The 25332-nt window shown below is 38.7% G+C and overlaps 1 protein-coding gene across 1 annotated transcript in view; it reads right to left on the reverse strand.

The window, feature by feature from the left end:
* Window positions 1-10010: 10010 nt before the first annotated feature.
* The window catches only part of ZNF81 (zinc finger protein 81), a 75348-nt gene continuing 60026 nt past the window's right edge, over window positions 10011-25332 (reverse strand). Inside the window, exon 5 of the mRNA XM_016218397.2 lies at window positions 10011-21757. Coding sequence (XP_016073883.2) covers window positions 20046-21757 — 1712 coding nt within the window. The 3' untranslated portion in view covers window positions 10011-20045. The remainder of the gene's footprint in view (window positions 21758-25332) is intronic.

Consider the following 25332-nt stretch of genomic DNA (forward strand, 5'->3'; position numbering starts at 1 on the left):
TAGATACAGGATTTCATAACATTTAATAGAGATAAGCTCAATATGGAGTTTTAATTTTTTAGAGTGAAAAAATGTAATGATCAGATAGAACAATAGATATCCAATCAGTTCCAAAAGCACACAGGTATTACTTTCCTGGGGGTGTCAAAGTGATTCTCAGGTCAGCTGGGACCCCATTATGTAAACCTAAAATAATTGAGACTGGCACACATTTCTTGTTCAGTATACAGTTATATTTGTGAAAATACTGTGTACTGAAGCCTGCCAGTGGCTTCCTATACCGTAACAAAATGACTTAAATTACTTCATGTGTGTCTGTGAGTGCGTGCGCATGTGCATGCTACTAACAAGAGATATAAAGCATAAATCCTCAGAGAAGTTGAGTAACTCACCCTCTCAGGTCACACTACTGCTGGTGACATTCTCCAAAGTGAGGGACAGATTGAGAGCCATGGACTGAATGGTCATGGCCAAGACTACATGGCAGCACATCTGCTCCAGAATAAGAAGTCTCACTGCATGAGTGACCATCTTTGTGGTCCTCCTGCATCTGAGGTGGAATTGGGCAACCCAAGCTATGTAAAACCTGGGTCTGGTCAGTGTTTGGATTTAACAAAACAGATGGGTGAGTCAAACCTGAAACCCTGACTGTGCCCTCCTGAGCTTTGTTTATTCCCTAAGTTATTCTGTAAATAAATAAGCCACAGGTTTGCCTTTTCATGAGCTATGTTAAGTCAGACATGTTGTACAGGGTGGCGCAAAAGTAGGTTTACAGTTGTTTGTATGAAAATTACAATAATAATAATACAAGAATAAACTTTTGTGTACTCACAAGTGTAAAGCTACTTTTGCCCCTCACTATTTAGTGCCTTTCCAGGGAGGAGAAAGCTTGAGGGGAAATATGGGGCTGACTTTCTTGCTCCTTGTGCAGTCTGCTGAGAGAATGCCCAAGGGCACTAGAAATGAAACATTTCATTTTTCTGCTGATAAAGAATATTCCTGGAGTTTCGGGGCCATCAAAGGTCATTCTGAAGTGGGGTGGGGCAAGTCAGATCTTGCCATTTCAGGTTAATCTTGGACTCCTTCCTGGGACACAAATGGCAACCTGATGGGCCACATGTAGGTGAATGGGTGAGGGGAGTGATGGGTAAACAGCAGGACGTGGATACATGGACTGGAATTAGGGGAAGAGAGAGACGGGAGTAATGAAGGACCAAGTATGGGGGAATAGAGTATTGAGGGGCAGGGTGGGGGTGAATCTGGAAGACTATGGAGAAATGGGAATATTCAATGGTGTGAGTTCTTGGAGAAAATTTAAATATGAATAATGCTGGGAGAGTGGGAGTGAGTAGAGTTTGAGTGGGCATAAAGAGTGGATGTTGGAGATGTGGACAGAATGATTGGCAAGTGATATGAGGCACCGTGGAAATGATAGTGGTGAATGGGGGTGATTGGTGCAGAGTAAAGAGCAATCAGGCAAATGGCAAAATGTGGCAGAATGTGAGTGTAAAGAGAAACTGAGCTGTTGTGGGAACCGGGGAGTGAATTGCGCTCGGTGTGGTAAGTAACAAGGATCTGTGGAGTTGAGTCTGTGGGGTCTCGGGGTCTCAGTAATAAAGGATCTTGTGTTGATGAGAAGATGAGAACTAAGAGTGGAGGAGGCAGGAGATGGTCACTGGGGTTTCTATAAAAACACCTGCCCTCAAGGACTCCACAGTGACAGGAGGAAACAGCCTGCACTCAGGAGATACTGCTTAATGAATGTTCCTTCCATATTCCCATGTTCTTGTTATTTACATTCACTTAGGGAGAGGCCCCACCACAAGTGTATCCCTGATATCTTCCCCAAATCAGCTCTATTTGCCTGTAGGCCAACCATGAGTCCTGTTCCCCATTATTTATGCCAGTTATTTAATTGCTTTAGTTAAAAGCTCTAAAATGAGATTCATTCTGATCCCTCTTCAGCCTGTTCCCCAGGATCCTCAAGGCTACCCTGGGACCCGTAAGATCAGCCCTATGACCCTTGATTAGACCTATAACCACCCAGATCAGCACAAGGTCCCCAATATTTGAGACAGTAATATGAAATAATTGGTTATTTCTTTAGCAAGACTCTCCAAACTATAAATTACGATCCCTTCTCACCTCATCCTCTGGGACTTGTTAATATGAGAAATTCCCTTGATACAATGATGAACTCCAATATACTACCAGGCAGGCTATATCCCAGAGGTCTCAGAATAGAAAGGCTTACAGACCAAAATAAAATTCTCGTTATATGACAATTTAAAAACCTAAAACATTAAAAAAAAAAGAGATGGGTTAACACACTTAGGATAGAGTGAAAACTGAGTGAAAGACCACATTTTCAGAATCCTTTGTTCATACACCTTGTCTCTGTGTCTCTCTCTTGCATCAGCCTCATTGGTTAATAGTACCAGAGTCGAGGTTTGAACAAGGGGCCCAAACAAACTGAAGGAGCCCAGAGCCAATGGAATGCCCTGCTCACCTAAGCTGTAGTTCACCAATTAGTCTTTTGCACAGTCATGGGTTTTGTCTGTGTTCAGTGGAACAACACTGAGTGTCCCCAATTCGTTGCTGATTTAAAATTTAACTGTTGGCTGAAGAGGTAGGATAACTTATGACTTGGTCTTTGCATTCTTTCCATCTTTAAGTAACACTCTTGTTTGTTCCATCACATATTACATTTATTCTATTTATCTTTAGTGTACCCCACAAGCTACTAACCTACTTGGTAACTCTATTTAACACATATTACTATCTATGCTTAACACTTCTGAGTTACCTCCATCACATGTTTTCATGTCCTCTGGAGGATAAGCAATAGAGAAAAATCAAAGTTCTTTCAAAAAGTTAACAGTAAGAAATCCTAGACTTATCAAGAAACAAAATGGGAAAACGTGTATTTTCAAATGAGGAATGATATAATGGACTTCACCACAGATTCTATAAGCATTAAAATGACAAGGGAATTATGAAAAAAACTTTATGCCAGTAAAATTGATAATTTAGCCAGTGTAATTAATAAAGGAGAAAAATCATAATGATCTGTATAGATACAGAAAAAGGGATCTCATAAAATTCAACACCCATTCATAATTCAACATGCATTCATACTAATGTTTAGCAAACTAAAAATAGGAGAGAACTTCCTTAGTTTGGTAAAGGGTGTGTTTTTTTAAAGGCAGCAAAATTTGCCCAGCCAGTGTGGTTCAATGATTGAGTGTCAACCCATGCACCAGGAGTTCACTGGTTTGATTCTCAGTCAGGGCACATGCCCAGGTTGCGAGCTCCATCCCCAGCAGGGGGTGTTCAGGAGACAGCTGATCAATGTTGATGTTTCTCATCAATGTTTCCCTCTCCCTTCCTCTCTAAAAATCAATAAAAACATTTTAAAAAAATTTTAAAAAGCAAAATTTAACGGTGACATGACAAAAACTTTCCTCCTGAGATTAGAAATGAAACAAGGATGCCTACTTCTATTCAGCATTGTACTGGAGGAATTAGTGAAATAAAGCAAGAAAAATAAAAGAAGTAATGACTGGAAAGGAAACTCAATCTCTGCAGACATGTATACACACAAAATCTTAAAGGATCTACAGATAAGTTGTTAGAATTAACAAGTGAATTTAGCAAGGTCATTAAATATAAGCTCAAACACAGATACTGTTTTTCTTTGTACCAGTGCAAACAACTAGAAAACAAAGACCCTATAGCTTCAATTTTGGGGAACAGAGACAAACAATTGATGGGGCCATATTGCCAGAAGCTGTTCCATCCTTGCTGCTTGACACAGTCCTTCAAGGAGGAGACATTTGCACAGCCAATGCTCCATGGGACTTGGTGTATGGCATATCCCTCTTCCCATGCTTCTTCCCCTTCCTGACTCTCTGTGTCCTTGCCCGAGTCACTACACCAGAAAAGGGCATTGCCCTAGCTGAAAACTTTTCCCTAGCAAGGGGAGTCGGATGGGACTGGAAAAGACAATGATTCAGTAAAAGCCCCAAGCATTGCAAAAATATCATGTGCCGCTTATGAGGAACTCAGACTGTCAGCAGAAAGTTTAGGACTTGTTAGGCCCTCTACCACAGGAAGTTCCCCACCGGGGAAAAGGCCTTGGTCCAGGCCCCTGCTGATTCGATGGCACAGGGCAATCCACAGGGAGTCCACCAGTGAGTTCCCACTAAGGAATGTATTACTGGGGGATGTTAATATTAATGGAAAACTCTGGGAATCCCCACAAGGGAAGAGCAGTCTAGGAAAGAGATTATTTCAATCTACACCTGAATCCTTATACACAGAATATTACAATGAGGACGGACTGCTGCAGGGAATGTAAACAGAAAGACTAAGGCTAGGTGCCAGACAGGCGGTCAATCACCATAGCCAAAAAACAATCACGCGCAAGCTACATAATCCTTACTTAGGACTTGCATAACCTTCACATAAGAAAGACTAGCTTAGTTATTCTCCTTTTAGCTATATGGTAGAGCAATAAAATAGTAACTTCAGGATATAAATAACAAACTAGAGATTAACCTGTAGAATAGCCTATAGAAATATAAACAATAGGTAAGACTAAAAATTAACATACCTAAACAGATGTAAATTCTTTAGCAAAGGTCAGGTAAGAAGGTACATTATTAACTGTGAAAGGCCAAAACAGAAACCGGGACAAAGCATGATGTCATGTTGTTTAACCAGCAATAAGATCAAATAGTATAAATATAGTTGTAACAAGGCAATAAAGAAGAGAAGATGATTGTCCTGATGCTCTGAACGCTGTCTCCGTGTCCTTCATTCTTTGCCGATACTGTCCACACCTTTGGGGACCCCTGGAACGCTGGGGCTGGATCCCATATAATGGAGATCCCGTGAAAGAAGTTTAAATGTGGGTGGGGCAGAATCTGATTGTAAGACACAAGGATGTCTTGAAGGCTTCTCACAAGGATGAAAGAAGAAAGTAGAAAAGTACCTTGATATCAAAAGAAAAATATAATCAGACAAAGAAAGTATAAGAAAACTAAAACTAATATTCCACATAAACATGCCAAGATTCTTAACAGAATTTTTAGCAAATTGAGTCTAGTGATATATAAAAATGATAACACATCATGACTAAGTGAGGTTTAATTCCAGAAATGCTAGATTTGTTTAACTATCAAAAATCAATGTAACCACCAATGTGACTTTAAATAAGTCACAGGGATGTAATGTATAGCACAGGAAATATAATCGATAATATTGTAGAATCACTATGTTGTATACATGAAACTAATATAATGTATGTCAACTATAATTTAAAAATCAATGTAATTCAACAGATTAACAAACTAAAAAAGAAAAAGCATATGATCACCTCAATAGCTGGAGAAAAAACATTTGACAAATTCAACATCTATTCCTGATAAAAACTAGGAATAGAGGTAACTTCCTCAACCTGATAAAAGAGCATATTTGAAAAACCTACAGCTAACATCATCCTCAATAGTGAAAGACAATATGTTCTCTTCCTGAGATCAAGAAAAAGGCGAAGCTATCCACTCTGATTACTTCTATTCAACACTGTACTGTGGGTTCTAGTCATTGCACTAAGACAAGAATAAATAAAAGGCACCTATAGTGAAAAGGAAAAAGCAGAAGTATATTTTTTCACAGGTGACATTATCTATGTAGAAAAGTTTACATAATCTACAAAAAAGCTACTAGAACTAATAACTAAATTTAGCAAGATTATTATACAAAAGCCCATTGTATTTTTATGTACTAGCAAATAACTATTGGAAATTAAAATTTAAAGATAATACTATTTAAAATAATATAGGACATCTGTAATATTTTAAACAAAAATAATAAATAAAAATAAAATAATATAGACATATAAAATTTGTAGGGATAAATTTGACAAAATATGTGTAAAATTTGTACACTAGAAAACTATAAAATACTTTTGAAAGAAATTAAAGAAGACCTAAGTACATGGAAAAATATACCATTCATGGATCTGAAAACTCAATATTGTTAAAATGTTAACTCTTGAGTGACAAGAAGATAGCGGCGTAGGTAACAGTGGTACCCTCGGCCTCTCACAATCACATCAAAATTACAACTAAAATACAGAACAACCATCATTCAGAACCTCCTGGAATCTAGCTGAACAGAAGTCCTGCAACTAGGGAACCGAAGAAGCACATCGAGACTGGTAGAAGGGGCGGAGATGTGGGGCAGAATCTGGGCTGAATCTCAGAGATGCAGCTGCGGTTCCACACCCGGTGCCACAGTTTAAAACTGGGAAGAATATCTCAGTGGTGCAAGTTTCCCGGAGGAGTGAGGGGACCCAGCCCCACATCCGGCTCCCCAGCCCACGGTTCCAGTGCTGGGAAGAGAAGTCCCCACAGCTTCAGGCTCTAAAAACCAGCGGGGATTCTGGCTGAGTGACTTGGAGGCTGCAAGAGTCCCAGGCAGCAGCTCTTAAAGGGCAGGCGCACAGACTTACTCAAACATGCTCCCTCTGAGCTCCAGTGCTGGGCAGCAGCTTGAAAGGAACCTGGGACATTCAGGGAGGAACTAACTTGTCTGGAATCAAGGAAAGAGCTGGAGGGGCAGCTTTCTCCCAGACAGAAGAACTGGCAGAAGCCATTGCTCCTTTGACAAGCCCTCCCCCAACAGAGCCGGCAGGCAGGCAGGCACCATATTTGAATCTCCAGCACCTGACTCCCACCTTTTGCCCCCGCCCTGGTGATTCCTGGAGACTCCGGCCCTCTCTGCTTGCAAGCTCATTCAACTCATTTTCAGTGGCTTTTCTATGCAAGTGGCTTCTCTAGCCTCATGCTTGGGACTTTCCTAAAATCTCTCAAACAAGCAGCAGCTGGCCTCAGCATGCCCAGTACCTCTTGATCAGTAGCCCCATGCCTGGAACTAGTGGCAGCCTGCATTGGTTCATAGCTTGGCCTCTCCTGGACACCTCCAATCCTAACACGAGTAGCAGCCATCTACAGTTTGCTGTGTAGCTCATGCTGGGTGGCCCTGGGGCAAGGCACTGGCAGAGGATGACTTTGGACCTCCCAGGATGCCCCAGAGACAGTGCACCTGGTGGTAAGCTTCAACCACGCTGGATTACAACCCTACCACATCCACAGGTGACACACTCAGGGGGTGGACTTGTTGAACACCAAAGCTCCACTGAAGTAAATCCTGCTCCATAGGGCTGTCTCCAGCACACCAGCTCTCTAGCTATAGCTGCAGCTGGTCCTCACAGCTGATTGGCCTGGGGGTCATTTCGTCCCAGTGATGCCAATAGCAACTAAGGTTCAACTACAACAGGATAGTGCACACAGCACACACAGAGGAGCCCCTAGAAGGCCCAGCTCAGGTGACTGGGGAGGCTGAGCCACTGGACCCTATAGGGCACCTACTACACAAAGCCACTCCACCAATTCCAGGAGACATAGCAGCTTTACCTAATACATAGAAACAAACACCTGGAAGCAGCCAAAATGTGGAGGCAAAGAAACATGTCACAAAGGGAAGAACAGAAGAAATATGAAAAAGCACTAAATGAAATGGAGCCAAGCAAGCTACTAGATACAGAGTTCAAAATAATGGTTATAAGGATGCTCAAGGATCTTAGTAATACTATTACAGAAACTAGTGAGATCATCAATGACATAATAAAGTACCAATCAGAAATGAAGGCTACACAAACCGAAATGAAGAATAATTTACAGGGAATCAACAGTAGTGTAGAAGATGCTGAGAATCAAGTCAGAAATTTGGAATATGAGGAAACAAAAAACACCCAACCAGAAGAACAGAAAGAAAAAAGAATCCAGAAATATGATGATAGTGTAAGATGTCTCTGGGATGACTTCAAGTGGTCCAACATTCATATTATGAGGGTGCCAAAAGGAAAAAGAGGGCAAGAAATTGAAAACCTATTTGAAAAAATAATGACAGAAAACTTCCCCTACCTGGGGAAAGAAATAGACTTACAAGTCCAGGAAGCACAGAGAGTCCCAAACAAGAGGAGCCCAAAGAGGCCCACAGCAAAACACATCATAATTAAAATGCCAAAGGTTAAAGACAAAGAGAGAATCTTAAAAGCAGCAAGAGAAAAGCAGTTAGTTACCTACAAGGGAGCACCCATATGACTGTCAGCTGATTTCTCAACAGAAACTTTGCAGGCCCGAGGGAGTGGGAAGAAATATTTAAAGTGATGAAAAGTAAGAACCTACAACCAAGATTACTCTATCCAGCAAAGCTATCATTTAGAATTGAAGGTCAGATAAAGAGCTTCACAGACAAAGAAAAGCTAAAGGAGTTCCCCACCAAACCAGTATTACATGAAATGTTGAAGGGTCTTCTTTAAGAAGAAGCTAATGAACAAAATAGTCTGACAAACAAAATAGACCCAGAGACATTGAAGCATGCAATAGACTGTTGTATCTCAGAGGGAAGAGGGAAGGGGGATGGGGGGGTGGGAAGAGATTAACCAAAGTAGTTATATGCATATATGCCTAACCCATGGACACAGGCAAAAATAGGGTGAAAGTCTGGGGAGCGTGTGGGAGCAAGGTGGAGGGGGTCAACGGGGGAAAAAAAGGGACATCTGTAATACTTTCAACTATAAAGATAAATTTAAAAAAAAGAGAGAGACTATTGTCAAAAAAAAGAAAGAAAAAAAAGTCAATTCTTTCCAAATACATCTATAAATTCAATTCAGTCCCAATCAGAAACCAAGTGGGCTTTTTACAGCATCCAACAAGCTGATTCCAGAATTCGTATAGAAATTCAAAAGAACCTAGAATAGCCAAAACAACTGTGGGAAAGAAGAGTAAAATTGGAGGACTTAGACAATTTGGCTTCAAGACTTATGAAGCTATAGTAATTAGTAAGCTACAATAATAGAGAAGCTATAGCAGTGCCAATAGTGGTACTAGCAGTAAGACGGACAAACAGAAAAATAGAACCGAAGTACTTCCAGAAATAACCCAACCACCCTATTTTTTACAGAGATGACAAGGCAATTCAACAGAGAAAGGATAATCTTTTTCAACAAATGGTTCTGGAACAACTGGAGAACCATATGCAAAACAAAATGAACCTAAACCCTTTCCTGAGGCCATATACAAAATTAAATCAAAATGGACCACAGAGCTAAATGTAAGGGCTAATATTATAAAACGTCTAGAAGCAAGCACAGGAAAAATTTTAGTGACCTTGAGTTGTGCAGAAATTTCTTTACTCTGACTTAAAATGCACAGACTATAAAAGAAAGTATAAATGAATTGGACTTCTTAAAATTAAAAAAATTTCCTCTTCTGTTATTCAAATGAAAAGGCAAATCTGGGAGAAAATGTTTGCAAAATATATACTCAATAAAGGCCTTATTTATAGAATTTATAAAGAACTCTTTCAACTCAATAAGACAAACAGCCCAGTTTAAAAAAGGGCAAAATATTATAAAAGATACATCAACCGAAATAATATATAGATGGCAAATAAGCACAAGATACTCAACAGCATTAGTTATTAGGAAAGTATAAATTAAAACCACAGTGGGATACCACTTCATTCCCACTGAAATGGCTAAAATTAAAAGGGCAAAGATATGAAGTGAATGGAACACTTATATACTGCTGGTGGTAATGTAAACTAGTATACCACTTTGGAAAAAAGTTTGGCAGTTTCTTCAATAGTTAAATATATATTAACCATATACCAAACCATTCATTCCTAGGTATTTACACAGGGGAAATGAAACTATGTCCACACAAAGACTTGTATACAAATGTTCGTATCAGCTTTATTTGTAACAGCCCAAAACTAGAAACAACACAGATTTTTATCAACACATGAATGGATAAACAAATTTGGTATATCTATGCAATGAAATACCACCTAGAAATAAAAGGGAATATAGATATATGTAACAACACAAATGAATCACAAAATAATTATGCTGAATGAAAGAAGCAAAAAAAAAAAAAAAAAAAAGCCAAGAATGCCTATGGTACAATACCATTTATATAAAATTGCATAAAATGCAAATTAATTTATAACAACACAAAACAGATCAGTGGTTGCCTGTGGATGGGGGGAAGGGTGTGGATAGGGAGGGTGGATGACAAAAGGGTGTAAGGAAACTTTGGAGTGATGGATAAATTTTTTTTACATTTAATTTTTTTCCCTATGGATAAATTTTTAAAATGTTCATTATCTTTGTTGTAGTGATGTTTGTTTCCTTTTTGTTGAATTTATTGGGGTGACATTGGTTAACAAAACTATACAAGTTTCCAGTGTACAATTAATTCTACAACACATCATCTGTACACTGTGTTGTGTGTTTACCACTCCAAGTCAAGTCTCCGTCCATCATCATTTATCCTCCCTATATTCTCTTCCACCTCCCCCCAACCCCGGGCAATCACCACACTGTTGTCTGTGTCCATGGTTTTTTCCTTTTTTGCTCATTCTTTCCACCCAGCCCCACCTTCACAGCTGTCAGCCTGCTCTCTATGAGCCTGTCTCTATTTTGCTTGTTAGTTCATTTTGTTCATTAGATTCCACATATGAGCGAAATCATATGGTACTTGTCCTTCTCTGACTGGCTTATTTCACTTAGCACAATGTTCTCCAGGTCCATCCATGCTGTTGCAAAGGGTAAGATTTCATTCTTTTTACAGCTCAGTAGTATTCCATTGTGTATATGTACCACAGTTTTTTAATCCACTCATCCACTAATGGACACTTGGGCTACTTCCAAATCCTGGCTATTGTAAATAACGCTGCAATGAACATAGGGGTGTATATTCTTTTGAATTAGTGTCTGGGATTTCTCGGATAAATTCCTGGAAGTGGAATCACTGGGTCTTAAGGCAGTTCCATTTTAATGCTTTGAGGTAACTCCATACTGTTTTCCTCTGTGACTGCACCAATCTGTATTCCCCCCAACAGTGCACAAGGGTTCCCTTTCCCCCACATCCTTGCCAACACTTGTTGTTTGTGGATTTAGTGATAGTAGCCATTTTCTCGTTGTAGTTTTAATTTGTATTTCTCTGATGATTAGTGACATTGAGCATCTTTTCGTATATCTATTGGCCATCTGTATGTCCTCTTCAGAGAAGTGTCTATTCAGGGTAAAGGTACATACGTATGTCAAAAGTCATGAAATTGTACACTTTAAAGAAGTTTTATTTACTGTATGCTAATTAAACCTTAATAAAGCTGTAAACTATATTTTGGGAACATGGGCAAATGAATTTGAGGGGGTGGAGGATGGGTGAAAAAGGTGAAGGGGAATATAATTAATAAAAACAGAAAGAAAATGGACTGAATATGAGATATCATGAAATTAGTTTGATAGTGATAATCCAGTTATGTGGGAGACTGTCCTTACTTTTAGGAGATAAATGCTCAAGTATTTATGAGTGTAATGTTATAATGTCTATAACTTACCATGATTTTTTCCAAAAAACCTTACATTGTTGGATCTAGATGAAAGTTATATGTGTGTTCATTGTATCATTTTTTCAATATTTCTACGTGATTGAAAATTTACATCATTAAAATGTGGGGAAAACACAATATTGTTGTATTGTTTTATTGCCCATCTTCCTCTTCAGAGAGACATTATCTGTACCATCCTGGAATGTAAGTAAATCTGACTACATTGGCTGTTAATGTCTAAACAATAAGAAACATGATTCATGGAGAATTAATTTTAAATAGGAGGTGAGAGCTAATCACATACAACCAAAAAGAATGATATGTAACAAATACTGAGTGGCATTAAACTGATGGAGAAGGTGCTAAAGACACATTACATATGCATAATTGATATCCCTGAGGAGGAAAAGAAATAGATCAGAAAAAAATTTAAGCAAAATAAAATTTCCCTGAAATAAAAGGCTTGAATCGTGATTGGAACAGCTTACTAAAACCCAGCTAAAAGAAAATTAACAGAAATCTAAACCAAGGCATATGCTTTTAAAGATCCCTAACTTCAAGCATAAAGAAAGAATCATATGACAGAAAGGTACAAGAAAAAAAGAGAGCAGGTTGGTCTAAGACTTCTCAATGGCATCACTCAATTTTAGAAGAGAAACATTTACCAAGTTCTCAGGAAAAGAAAGTATAACATTAACAATCAGGGTTCAATCAAGTGGATTCACTAGGAGTGTTATGGAATAAAGAAGTTTTATATGAATTAGACCATGCACAATTGTGGGAGTAGCTGAGGAAGTAATGGTATGGGAGGGTGGTTGGGAGATTGAAGAAGTCAGTAAAACAGACCTTTTGAAACATTAGCATGGATGTATATGTCAGAGCTTGCAGGAAAATCTGAAAAGCCAGGCGTATCCAGCTGCTGAAGTGAGACTATTAAGGGGGAGCTGATGGAGATGTCCATGAAAAGCCTTTGCCTTTGTGGGTCTGCAGCTGAGCATCTAGTAGTAGGCCCTGGACCACTGTTCATCATCAGGGCTGGGAGATGCAAAGAGAGGCTGAATATAGAGTGGAAGAGAGTGAGGAAGAATTAAAACCTAGCTACCTCTGTGTTTGCCCTTCACTGAATCTAATCTCAACCTTTTAGAGTAATGGTGTTTGCTCCTTCACTTTGACTTCCCAAACCTCTTGTAATTTCTACTTTTGGCCAACTCTAACCTGGAGTCAAATAAGATTCTTGAAAATGCATTTCTAAATATAATCCAGAAAACAGTCTACCAATACAGCCCAATGACAGCCATATTTTTTCCATCGGAAAAGTTTGATGGTGAAGTAACAATTGCTGAGTTCAGAAATCCCTTCAAGTTTGCCATTGTTTTCTTTAGTTAAATTCAGTTCTCAAATAATGCTCATCAAAGTCAACACTGACCTTCTTGTCACAAAATCCAAAAACCAGTTTTCCATCCTCATATGAATTAACCTCCTGAATGGACAATTCCTCCACTGAAATGCTCTTTAAGAACACTGCCATCTGTGAGCATCTTGCTCACCTGGCATGTTTTTACCTCTCTGGCTGCTCCTTTCCATTGTCCTCTATAAATAAATTCTTCTTGACCTAGTCCTCAAATGTGTAGCACAAGCCTTGGTCCCAGGCCTGTTTTTTCTGTTACTTTATAAATTTTATTTAGGTAGTTGGATGAGATTAAGATACCAGAGACAAAGCTCTCAAATCCTGCCCAAGTACAGAGAATTGTAGGGGGACTGAGGCAGGCTCAGGAAGTGGGATGTATCTAATACTCATCAAAAACTTCTTTTCATACACAGTTCTAAGTACTTTATACAGATAAGTGTATTAACTTCTTGTTATGGGTTGAATTGTGTCCCCCCAAAAGATACATTGAAATCCTAACCCCCAGTACCTCAGAATGTGACCTTATTTGGAAATAGAGTCTTTGCAGAAGTAATCAAGTTAAAATAAAGCCATTAGGGTGGGCCGAATCCAATATGACTGGTGTCCTTATAAAAAGGGGGAAGTCAGACATAGACACAGAGAGGAAATACGATGTGAAGATACACAGGGAGAAAACGACCATGAGATTGGAGTAATGCATCTACAAGCCAAGGAATGTCTGAGGCTACTGAAAACTAGAAGAGACACAGGGAACAGTTCCTGACACCTTGATTTCAGATTTCTGACTTCCAGAACTGAGACAATAAATTTCTGGTTTTTTAAGCCACTTATTTTGTGGTACTCTGTTAGAGCAGCCCCAGAAGCTAATACACTTCTCACGTCAAATCTGAGACAGGTACTAGCGTGAAATCCTTTACAGCTGAAGAAATCAGGACAGAGTGTTTGACTAACCTGTCCAAGGTCACATAGCTAGTAACTAGCAGATCCAGGATTGAAACCAGGGCAGACTGGTTCCTGAGCCTATCTATCTAATCACTATGCAAACTGCATTGCTCCTAGTGACAAAAAAGTTGAACAAGAGAGGGGTGAATAAATTTTAATATGCAACTGTTGAATAAATTATTGCATATCCATCCCATGAACTATCACACAACCATTCAAAAGAGTTATTGTTGCGTAATAAAACAAGATGCAGTTATGGTTTTATAATATGATCCCACATTTGAAAATCAAAGAAGAAAGCAATCCTTATATAGCTTCTGATTACAAGCACGGTAACATATGTGTGGTCATGTGCCAAATAATGACATTTAAGCCAACAACAGACCACATATATGACAGTGGTCCTATAAAATTATAATGGAGCTGAAAAATTCCTGTCACCTAGTGATGTGGTAACTTCATAGCATGTGTTTGTGGTATAAACAAACCTACTATGCTGCCAGTCATATTAAAGTATAGCAATACAATTTTATACAGTATATAATACTTGATAATGATAATAAATGACTATTACTGGTTTATGTATTTACTATTCTATATTTTTATCATTAGAGTGTACTCTTTCTCAGGAAAAAAGTTTGCTGTAAAACAGTATGTTGTGTTAAACCAGCAGCAGCCGCATACATTTCATGTTTACTGCATCTCTTGATAGCATCATTTTCTCTTGTGCTTGATTTAATCTCATTTCTGACTGGTCACTTTTCATTTTCCATACCATTTTTCATGCTGTTGAGCATCTTTACAATCAGTATTCTGCACTCTATATCTGATAGATTGCTTATCTCCATTTCATTTAGCTCTTTTTCTGGAGAATTCTCTTGTTCTTTCATTTGGGGCTTTTTTTGTCTCCCCATTTTGGCTGCCTATTTGAGTTTGTTTCTATGTATTAGATCTGCTAAGACTTCCAGTCTTTTTGGAAGGTCTCTAGTGCAGGCCAATGTCAGATGCTTTTTGTGACTGGCCTTGAGTACCCTATTTGGAACTATCAACAACTCACGGCTTGAGGTCCCGTCTGTTGGGGCTGAGTGCATTTGAACAGGACCAAGATGCACACCAAAGTCTGCTTTTCCAAGGACTGGGTCCAGAAGCAGATCAGGCAAAGACTCAAAGTGCTCTGAGGTCTGCCTCTGCCTGCAGGCTGATTAATGATTCCCATGAGCCTCAGGCTCTAGAAACTCCACGGGGTAGGGCAAGAGTTTTCACAACAGGGTGGGGCAATTGCTTCCCCCTCAGGCAAAAACTGCTTGGAAGTTAAATGCCTGCCTGTGAAAGATGTCCTCTGCAGTATGGGGGAATAACTCTGCACAGGAATCCAGGGGGGTGCCCTCTGAGATCTATTTCCCCAGCCAGCCTCCCTAGATTCTCCTCACACAGCTCCAGTCCACTCTGCCCTCCTTCTGCTAGAGCCCAAAGTGAGTGGCTGCAAACGAAACTTTGTGAGTTGGCTCTTTAAGAGGGTGCCTGCATTTCCAGCTGTCTCTCCCTAGCAGACAGAAACTCTGTTGCTTTTTGAAGCCAGATATTATGTGGACACCTTTCTCAGTTCTGGTGCTCTGGGCTGGGAAGCCCAGCCTGGGGTTTAAGTCCTCAGTGGGAACCCCCTATAGCTGAGATATCCCTCTGGACATTCAGCTGCTGCCTATGGGAGTCCAGCAAGCCCTCTCACACTTCTACACTTCCTGCAAGTCGCTATGCAGTCTCCATTTCTCCTCCTTGGTTATGAGGGTGGTCTCCAGCTTGTCTTCAGTTGCAGTTGATTATTCAGGATGGTTTTTCCATATTTTAGTTGTAATTCCAGTTTGGTCCCAGGAGACTGTCAGTGTAGCTTCCATTCAGTCTGTTGCCATCTTTAATCTTCCCCTCAACAAGAATTTTTAATGAAGTTCTAAAGGCTGAGTGTGGTATAGTGTGGAAATATAGAACCCCTGAGAGTTGGAGACCTAAGGGTAATTGGCCCCCACTTGCAGGCTCTTCCCCAGAGACCTCAACTAGGTGCTCACGAAACAAAACATTGGTGTTGGGCAGGATATTGAAGGAAGCCTCTCTCAGTGGTGTAGGCTTGCAATGAGACAGCTGCTGATACAGGAATGGCACAAAGCCCCAGTGTGATCCTACTACCTTATAGAACAAAAGCTTTAAATCACTGGGGAATAGTAGAGCAAATCCTGTTACCTCTGAGACAAAGGTAAGATCCACTGTGACTAGAGGAAGGGAAAAGGGAAAAAAAATCACCACTCATGGAGGAAGGGCAAGCAATCTTCCTGGGCCCAGACCATTAAAGACCTTTTACCAGTAGGAAGGGGCAGGATCACTGAAAAAGACCCACTCTCAAGACCTATGGATACAGGACTTTCCTAAAACTAAGGCTGGCCAAACAACTCCTGCTCCCCACCCCCTGCCACTCAATAGGTCACTAAGACCCAAGTAATAATAGCAGTCTACTACTTAAGGGAAAGGCAAGAGCATAGAGAGAGATCCTCCCTGAGATGCATGCATACAGGAAAGCCTAAAGACCAGGGTGATGCAGGAACACTGAGAAAAATTCTCTGGAAAATCAGCCCCTGCCCTAAACACAAGGTAACACTATATAAGTTTGAAGTCTATGGTACACTGAAGGTACGCAGAGCAACAAGAAAACCCAAACTCAGCCCAAATCCTCACTATATAGACTCAATCCTCCCACACTAATGACCTATCAGAAAATCAGTCATGTTTATTTCCAGGAAAAAGTATTATTTACCTCAGTTTCTACTCTTCTACATACAACATCTGACATTCAGCCAAAAATTGTTAGATTCAAAACAGCAATAGAAAACAATAGACTGTCAAGAGACAAAGCAATCAACAGACCCAGATTCAGGTGATCTAGTTGTTATAACTACTAAAGAGGAAATTTAAAATAATGATGATTTAATATGTTAAAGAGAGTAGTGGAAAATGTGAACAACAGACATGAACAGATGGGGAATTTCAGCAGAAAGATGAAAACTATGAGTCTACTGGAAATATCAGAAATAAAAAAGAAAACATAACTGAGATGAAGAATGCCTTCAATGGCCTCATCAGTAGACCTGACAGAGCCAGGGTAGGGGTTAAAAGTAATGAACTTGAAGATAGGTTAATAGAAATTATCCCAACTAAAACACAGAGAAATAAAGATTAAAAAGAGGCATACATGTAGGGATAGGACAAATTTGTAGCACTTTTCTAGTTAATACAGTCTATTTTCTGTTCAGAAATTATTTTATTTACATTACCATACCATGCAACAATATGTTCACCCCATTTCAAGACCTCCAAATGCCTCATCCCAAATTATGGCACCATGTTCAAATCCAGGACCTCAAGTCTTCTCAGGTCCAGACGTGGTTGAGGCTCTTTGAGTGCAGCTTCTCAGTTTTTTGATCCAGAGACCTGTGAGCTAAATGACAAGTTATATGAACATGCCTTCCTACACACACACACACGCACACACACACACACACACACACAATGGAACAGAATTAACTGTGATACTCCAATTCAAAAGAAGCAGAAAGAGGAACATATCTGTCACTGATCCATAACAATTCTAAAATCCCACAGAAGAAATGTTGTCAAGTCTCCCTGCTACAGGGGCAGATGTTTCTTGATTAGGTCACAGTTCTACCTGGGAATGGCTCCCCAGTCCATTTTAACATATTGTTCTTGGGTCTTCTCTCTGAGATGTCCTTCTTTTCCCAATAGAAATGGCCCATGCTTGCAGCTGAGTAACTTTCTCAGCTTCATTCCTATTCACAAAAGTTAGAGAAGGGGGTCCAGATGTCACCTTTCTTTCTGGACTATTTCTGTCCCTTTAAGTCCAGCCTGGAGTTAGTTTCACTAGTAAAACTCTATTAAAAACTTTAAAGGTTTTCTACGAATCTGGTTTGTATTTACTCTATGCCTCAAATGCCACATTGACAATTCTTTTTAAGACAGGCTCCTCTCTACTTTGAGCAGTGCGTCAGGCTACTGGGGACAATGTCATTTAGTTTAGCTGAGAGGGTCTCCGAAATACCAACTTAAATATTTCATACATTTTAACAAAGTGTCTTACAGTCACACTCATGACTTGATATCTACCCTGAGGCCATTTTTCACCTTGAAAATATTTTGATGGCTGGAGAGATTGGAGATGTGAAACAGTTATTTTCTAACCCAGAAAGTCCTGGATTTTTTTTGTATTTCTTAATTCTGCTTGTAAATGGAATAGTCACTGTCTTAGTTCATATTTCTCTGTATCTTATAGGCAGCTAATAGAGGCAAGCTAATACTTCCAACGTTCTGTTGGAAATCTTAGCCAGATCCACAAGTTCATTTGGTCACTATTTTCCCACAGAGCATGGTGACTGTTTTGCTATTTTTTTCCTTACTAGATAACATGGAATGCCATCTTTTCCAGCCTTTCTTAACTGTTTCCCTCATTGTTTTCATCTCCACTTGCTGCCCAGGTCCAAAGCCAATGTCACATGCCTTATGTTTTGTTACAATACTATACACTTTTAAGAATTAAGCATTTTTTGTGCAACAAAGTACTCCAAAAGTTAGCAGTTTAAAACAATAATTGTTTTATTTATCTCACAATTCTCCAGGTTGGCTGGGATAACTGGTATGGCTCTTCTAATATGGGCTGGCTTGGCTAGGGCTGGACGTCAAGGGAGGCCACACTACCATGTTTGGCAGTTGGCCTAAAGGACCTCAGCTAGGCTGGCTCATCTCTGCCCCATCTTGTTTCTCGTCCCCCAATAGAATAACCTATGCTTCTTCATATGAAGGTCCTAAAATTCCAAAGAGTAGCAAGAGAGTACGCCTCAAGGCAGGCGTTTTTCACACTTCTCCAGCCCCTTCTTGAATCTCTTTGCTAATGTACAGTGGTCAAAGCAAGTCACATGGCCAACCTCAGAGTCAAGAAGAGAAAGAGAGCTCTACCTCTTTTTTTAAACTCTTCACCAGAGGATATTTTTTCCATTGATTTCTAGAGAGAGTGGAAGGGAGGGGGGTGGGAAGAGAGAGGAACATCAATGTGAGAGAGACACATCAATTGGTTGCCTCCCACATGCACCCTGACCAGGGACAGGGAACCTACAACCAAGGTACGTGCTCTTGACCATGAATCGTGATGCTCTAACCACTGAATCAAACCAGCCAGGGCAAGCTCTGCCTCTTAATAAGAGAGACAACAGAGTCACCCTGCAAAGGAACATGCATAAAAGGATGGGAGATCCCGGCCGGTGTTGCTCAGTGGTTGAGCATTGACCCATAATCCAGAAATCACAATTCAATTTCCAGTCAAGGTGCATGTCTGGATTGTGGGCTCTATCTCCAGTAGGGGGTTTGGAGGAGGCAACCGATCAATGTTTCTCTCTCTCCCTCTCTCTTCCTATCTCTGAAATCAATAAAAACCTGTTTTTAAAAAAAGGATGGGAGATATATGTGGCTTTTTTGCATTGTACCACAATGAAAAGGATAAAAACATGTCATGGAAACCAGTATGAATGACAGGATTACATTTATGTGTTCATGTAAAATTATATCTACAGATGTGTGTATATATAAAACCATGACTAAAACTATGAATTCATGTGAGAAAAACTCAATAGAAAAACACAGTTGATAGGTACAATTATATTAAGTTTTTTAAAAGAACTTCAATTATTCCTCCTGTTGTGCAACGTGTTCTGCCACAAACAACCTACAGAACTGACAGTAGGTCTATACATCAGATATATTATTTTGTTGTCCTTTCATTTTGTTGTCACTTGACATTGCTTAACACAGTAAACATGGCTGACATTTACATAATTTTGCACACTCCATCTATAAAGAATTTGGTAACAATCTGCTTTATAATACTTTCTTTACAATAGGAAGGCTTTTTTCCTAACTCATCGAACTGACAGCATTTTTCCTAGTATGAATTCTATTATATTTTGTGAAACTGTACAAATATGAAAATTCCCCTTCATTCAATGCATTCTTAGAGGATCTCTTCTAAATAGCTTTTTTCATTTCAGGTGAGAGAACCTGACAAGTACTTTTTATTTGCAATATATTCATATAGGATCTGACTTGGATGAATTTTATGATATACACTTAGACCTGACTTCTGTGATAAGGCTTTCTCATTTTCAAGAAACGGTTACTTTCATGTATGAATACTGCGATGCATACTCAGAACTGATTTCTGAGTAAAGCCCTTTCCACAGTCACTGCATTTATAGGGTTTATCTCCAGTATGAATTGTCTGGTGTTTATTAAAATTTGACCTGTCAGTGAACGCTTTCCCACATTCTGCACATATATATGGTTTCTCTCCTGTGTGAATTCGTTGATGTACTTTGAGATGTGGTTTCTTGGAGAAGGATTTCTCACAGTCAGGACATTTATAAGGCTTCTCTGTAGTATGAGTTCTCTGATGTGTAATTAACTCTGACTTCTGGAAAAAAGCCCTCCCACAATCAGCACAAACATAGGGTTTCTCTCCAGTATGAATTGTCTGGTGCTTATTGAAATTTGACCTGTCAGTGAAGGCTTTCCCACATTCAGCACATATATAAGACTTCTCTCCAGTATGAGATTTCTGGTGAGTATTGAGATTTGACCTGTTGGTGAAGGCCTTCCCACATTCAGTGCAAATATAGGGTTTCTCTCCTGTGTGAATTCGTGTATGCATCTGGAGTTGTGACTTAGAAGGGAAAGATTTCTCACAGTCACTGCATTCATAAGGCTTCTCTCCAGTATGAATTCTTTGATGTGCAATCAAGTGTGCCTTCTGGATGAAGGCCTGCCCACATTCAGTACATATATAGGATCTCTCTCCTGTATGAATTCTCTGATGCATCCTGAGTGTTGATTTTTGGGTAAAGGCTTTCCCACACTCACTGCATTTGTGGTGCTTTTCTCCAGTATGAATTTTCTGATGTACATTGAGGGCTGAGTTCAGGGAGAAGCCTTTCCCACATTCACTGCATTCATAGAGTTTTTCTCCAGTATGAATTGTCTGGTGCCTAAGTAGAGATGACACCTGGTAAAATGACTTTCCACATTCACTGCATTTATAGGGTTTTTCTCTAGTATGAATTTTCTCGTGCATAATTAATTCTGAATTCTGGATGAATGCCTTCCCACATTCAGTGCATATATGTAGTTTTTCATCTCTGTGAACTCTCAGATATATACTGAGTAGTGGCGGCTTCTGTGTAAAAACACTCACACATTTGTTAAGTCCATCAGGTTTTTCTATAGTATGGATTCTCTGAGATGCAAAGAGATGTGACTTCTGGGTGAATATCTTCCCAAATTCAGTACACATATTTGCTTTTTCCCCAACAGGAAAATTCAGATTGTGACTGAGTGCTTGTTTGAGGTTGAGGACTTTTCCACACTGATTACTTTCACAAAATTTCATTCCTGTATGCATGTTTTCATGGTTAGTATAAGAACAACTCTGGGAGAAAACTTGACTGTGTCCAATAATTTTATCAAAGTTTTTTGTTGCTTTGTTTTTATTATGAATATGTAGGTCTAAATTATGCTTAAAACCCTTTTCAAATGAGTCACGTTTATGAGGTCTTTTCTGTGAAGTAATAATGTGATTTTGGCTTGGATGAACAAATTTTCCACTGTCTTTATATTCATAATGCCATTCAGTATTCAATATTTTCTTATTTACGAATGTAGCATGACTCACAGGTTTATTTTGTTTTTCCTGATATCTTTTTATTTGTTCAGTGTCTTTCCACAGTTCTAAAATGGAATACAATGAATCATCTCTTATATCTTCACCCTCCATTTCACTATGAAATGAAGCTTTCCCAGAAATTCTTTTTTGTGAGGTCTTAATCCCAAACTTCCCATCTAAAAAGAGAAAAAATAGCAAAATCAACACAAATAATAGATAATAGAAGAGTAAAAGGTCCATATAAGCTAATCCAAATTGAACACGGAAACCAGCAAATCCAATGACAATGATGACAAGGATGACAGGAAATACTTATACAGCACTTATTACGTTCCAAGCTCTTGCACAACACTTATGATGTTCCAGGCATTGTTCTAAAAAATATATACATATCAACTCACTTAATTCTTTCCAAAGCCCTATATAAGGTATTTTCTATTATTATTCACCTCTTGTAGATAAGGAAAGTAAAGTTCATAATGGTTATATATATAATTTGTCCTAAAACATGGTTAAGTGTTGGAGATTGAAGTTCAACATAAGCAGTTTAGCTCAATTTTGGTAGGAGGCTTGAATATCAAGTAGGGTGGATTGAAGAATAAAAAGACAACAGTTTTCAGGGAAAATATCAATGGACAGCCTAGGCTTGGAGGGAATAACTCAGAGACCTCATTAGCTTTAGGTTCTAAATCTCACTAATCTTGTTGCTTCTTGATTATTAACAATACCAAATTCATGTGATCAAAAAAAACAATTTAATTTGCTAAGGAAGTATATCCTAAAAGTTCTCATTACAAAGAAAAGAACATTTTAAATTTTTTATATCTATATGATATGGGTGTTAACTAAACTTATTGTAGTAATCATTTCACAATGTATGTAAGTCAAGTCATTATGCTGTACACTTTAAACTTATACAGTGCTGTGTGTCAATTATATCTCAAAAAATCTGAAAAAAATTTATTCATGTTTCTAGGAAAAATATTGTGGTGATAGCTGTCTTGACCTATACAAACAATAAATAGATGTTTATACTCCAACTGTCCATCACATATAGTTGTTTTCTATTAAAAACAACACCCAGCAAGAGCCGAATATACACTCTTTTCAGAGATATATGGAACATTCCCCTATAGACTATTTTCTGAAATCATACAGTGTAATCTCAGGCTACAACAGGATGAAATTAAGACACCATAAAGGAAACAGACAAATTCCTTGAAAAAAATAAAACTTATTATGTATGACAAAAGATGAAACAGAGAATCTAAAGAGCCCTATCCATATTAAAGAAATTGAATTTGTTAAAACTTTCCCAGTGAGCAAACTCCAAGCCCAGACAGTTTCATTGGTGAATTCTGTAAAACAGCATAAGAAGAAATAGCAATCTTACACAAACTAGTTCAGAAAGTAGAGAAGGGAACTAATTCACAACTCATTATGTGGCCAGGCATAATCCTAACACCAAAACCTGACAAAGACATTGCAAAAAAAGAAAACTATAAACCAGTATCATTCATGCAAATATTTTAAAACAAAATATAAAAATAGGTTCCAACAATATATAATAAAAGTAATACAGCATAATCACTAGTATTTATCTCAGAAATACAAAGTTAATTTAACATTTGAAAATCAATAAATAAATTTACATATTAATGCAATAAAAGCAATAACTCACATGGTCACTCTGATAAGATGAAGAAAAAGCATTTAACAAAATTTAACGTTTAACTATGATTTTTTTTTTTTTTAATCCTCACCCGAGGATATTTTTTCCATTGCTTTTCGGAGAGAGTGTAAGAGACAGAGACAGGCAGAGAGAGAAACATTTATGTGAGAGAGACACATTGATCGGTTGCCTCCTGCACGCGCTGTGACCAGGGCCAGGGATTGAGCCTGCAACTGAGGTATGTGCCCTTGGTGGAATCGAACCTAGGACCCTTCAGTCCGAGGGCTGACACTCTAACCACTGAGCCAAACTGGCGAGGACGACTATGATTTTTTTTTTTTAAACACCTCTTTAACAAGCTAGGATTAGAAAGAAACTTACAGAACCTGATAAAGGGCAGCTTCAAAAAAACCTACAGCTGACATCGTACTTAATGATATTAATTTTTTGAGCCTAACATTGGGAACAAGGCAAACATGTCCACACTCACACTTCTATTCAACATCAAACTAAAGGTCTTAGTGAAATAAGAAAAGGAAAAGAAATAAAAAGCATGAGATTGGATGGAAAGAAGTAAAACTATCCCTAAAGCGATAATGATTACTTACATGAAAGATCCCAAGGAACCTGGAAAAAAACTAATAGGTGGATTTAGTCAATATACAAAAATCAAATCACTAGCAATCTATACTAGCAATGAGCAATCCTAAAATAAAATTTAAAAAAACAATGCCATTTACAATAGCAATTGTATATTGTAATATAGCCATACTAATTGTATAGCAATGTTTATTTAAAAGAAACATTAAATATTTAGGGATAAATTTAATGAAGGATGCATAAGAACTTCTACACTGAAAACTATAAAATATCATTGAATGAAATAAAAAGATCTAAATAAATACAAAAATATCCATGTTCATGGGTTAGAAGGCTCAACATTGTTAAGATATCAATTCTCCTAAAATTGATCTACAGAGTCAATTCAACTCTAAACAAAATCTCATCAGGCTTTTTAAAAATATTACAAACTAATTCTAAAATTATATGGAAATGCAAATTACCTAGAAGAGCTTAAGTAATAAAAACATGCAAAGTTGGAGAACTTATCCTACCCGATTTCAAGACTATAAAAGCAAGTATGGGTTTGCCAAAACGACTGTGGATTAACTATTTTCTTTTCTGTATTCTTGATGCTCTACCACTTCCTCCTTGCTGATCCTAGAGAGAATGTCCTTCCTAGGGCTAGTTAATTCCAAGAGATAGCAAATGACTTCCCTGTGAGCATACCTTTAGTATGCAAGCCAACCAATCCAGAGCCCATTATCCATCAACTATCTCCTTTATCAAACTTTCACAGGTTGAGCCAGTATCTCCCAGCACTAATCACGAAAGGGCCAGATACCAGGCACGCTGGAACAGTACCTACACCCCAGAGCCTCCAATGAATTATTCAAACTAGCCAATCCTAAACCTTCCCAGCCTGATTACTCTGCCTCACTCATTCTTTCCCATGAAAATCACAATAAAGCCTCTTGCCCATGCTCTCTCCTCACAACTTCTGCCTCCTGACTGACCCTGATGATTTCCCTTGTGGCATGGCCCCTCCTCTTGGGAACTGTGAGTTACAAACTATTTTTTCAATGGCACTCATCTCTGGATCTGTTGGCATCACCATACCTAAATAATAATAAAACCACTATTTTAAAACAGAAATACATATCGATCAATTTAACAGAATATGGGGTCCAGGAATAGGTTCACATATGTAAAGTCAATTGATTTTCATGAACATGCCTAGGAAATTCAATGGGGAAAAGAAAGTCTCTTCAACAAATGGTTCTGGAACAACTAGATTTTATATTGAAAAAATGGCCTGGCCAGGCATGGTTCAGCAGTTGAGCATCAACCTATGATCCAGGGGATCGAGGTCCAATTCCTGGTCAGGGCACATGACTGGGTTGCGGGCTCAATCCCCAGTAGGGGGCTCTCTCTCTCTCTCTCTCTCCCCGTTCCTCTCTCTTAAATCAATAAAGACTTTTTTTTTTAAAAAAAAGAACATTAATCCTTACATCAAAC

The sequence above is a fragment of the Miniopterus natalensis genome, chromosome X (genome assembly GCF_054644295.1).
Source record: "Miniopterus natalensis isolate mMinNat1 chromosome X, mMinNat1.hap1, whole genome shotgun sequence".
Taxonomy (NCBI): Eukaryota; Metazoa; Chordata; class Mammalia; order Chiroptera; family Miniopteridae; genus Miniopterus; species Miniopterus natalensis.